The sequence below is a fragment of the Mus caroli genome, chromosome X (assembly GCF_900094665.2).
Source record: "Mus caroli chromosome X, CAROLI_EIJ_v1.1, whole genome shotgun sequence".
NCBI lineage: Eukaryota > Metazoa > Chordata > Mammalia > Rodentia > Muridae > Mus > Mus caroli.
Genome location: NC_034589.1, coordinates 14,342,338 through 14,343,407, shown reverse-complemented (window position 1 = coordinate 14,343,407; position 1,070 = coordinate 14,342,338). Strand labels below are relative to the sequence as shown.

At 46.4% G+C, this 1,070-nt stretch overlaps 1 protein-coding gene across 1 annotated transcript in view; it reads right to left on the bottom strand.

The window, feature by feature from the left end:
- Positions 1 to 287: 287 nt before the first annotated feature.
- The window catches only part of LOC110286153 (protein SSXA1), a 4,555-nt gene continuing 3,772 nt past the window's right edge, over positions 288 to 1,070 (bottom strand). The window contains exon 4 of the mRNA XM_021152628.1: positions 288 to 313. Within this exon, the coding sequence (XP_021008287.1) occupies positions 288 to 313 (26 nt within the window). The remainder of the gene's footprint in view (positions 314 to 1,070) is intronic.

Sequence of the window (1,070 nt, the reverse complement as noted above, 5' to 3'; positions counted from 1 at the left end):
GAAAAGCAAGAGACGTGGTAACACAGTGCTTGAAACAATAAGAGCAATGTTAAAAGACACACCAAGAACAGTGCATATAGAGTAAAAACTCAGTACAATCAATGCTAAGGGAAGAATACAAAAAAAGGAACAATGCTAATTTGACCCACAGTAGGACCGATGTTCAAGACAGTCCTTAGCACTTAGAAGGTACAATGATGCTTAACTTTCTGTGCTGAGAATTTTTCTTTCTGATGCTTAGGATTTTAGAGTTGTGCCCATAATCTTGAGGCCTATGATGATCTTCTTCACACCACGGGGTTCTTCCTCTTATCTGAGACAGAGAGGCAGGGAAAAAAGCAAGTATCAGGGAGAACCTTCAACTCCCCCTCTGTCACTGCAAAGCATGAATGTTCCTGTTCTGCAAGAACTTGGAGTCCATATTCCCCAAACAAAGCCTCTGCAAAGAACTCAGAGACTGTCTCAATGGTCTCTGAGTTCCTTGGTTAGCAGAAGGTGTGGCCTGCACATTAAGAGCTGACCTGGGATTTAGAAGCCTGCAGCATCCTGGGTGGAAAAGGTTCCTAACATAATTAACAGGGAGTTGACGGAGCATGGGATATTGCATTCAGCCATTATAGTGCACCACAGAGGACTACAATTGGATGATTGTCAGGTCCTCATGACCACATGTGATCCCATATTATAGGAGAAATGTGTATAACCCAGGGTATACAAAATGTGTCATAGGGTCACTTACAGTTCCAGTCTTTTCTCCTTCTCCTTTTCCTTCTCCTCCTCCTCCTCCTTCTCCTTCTTCTTTTCCTCCTCCATCTCCTTCTCCTCCTCCATCTCCTTCTTCTCCTCCTTCTCCTCCTCCTTCTTCTCTTCCTTCTCCTCCTCCTCCTTCTCCTCCTCCTCCTTCTCCTCCTCCTCCTTCTTCTTCTTCTCCTCCTCCATCTCCTTGTCCTCCTCCTTCTCCTCCTCCTCCTCCTTCTCCTTGTCCTCCTCCATCTCCTTGTCCTCCTCCATCTCCATCTCCATCTCCTCCTCCTCCATCTCCTCCTCCTCCTCCTCCTCCTCCTCCTCCT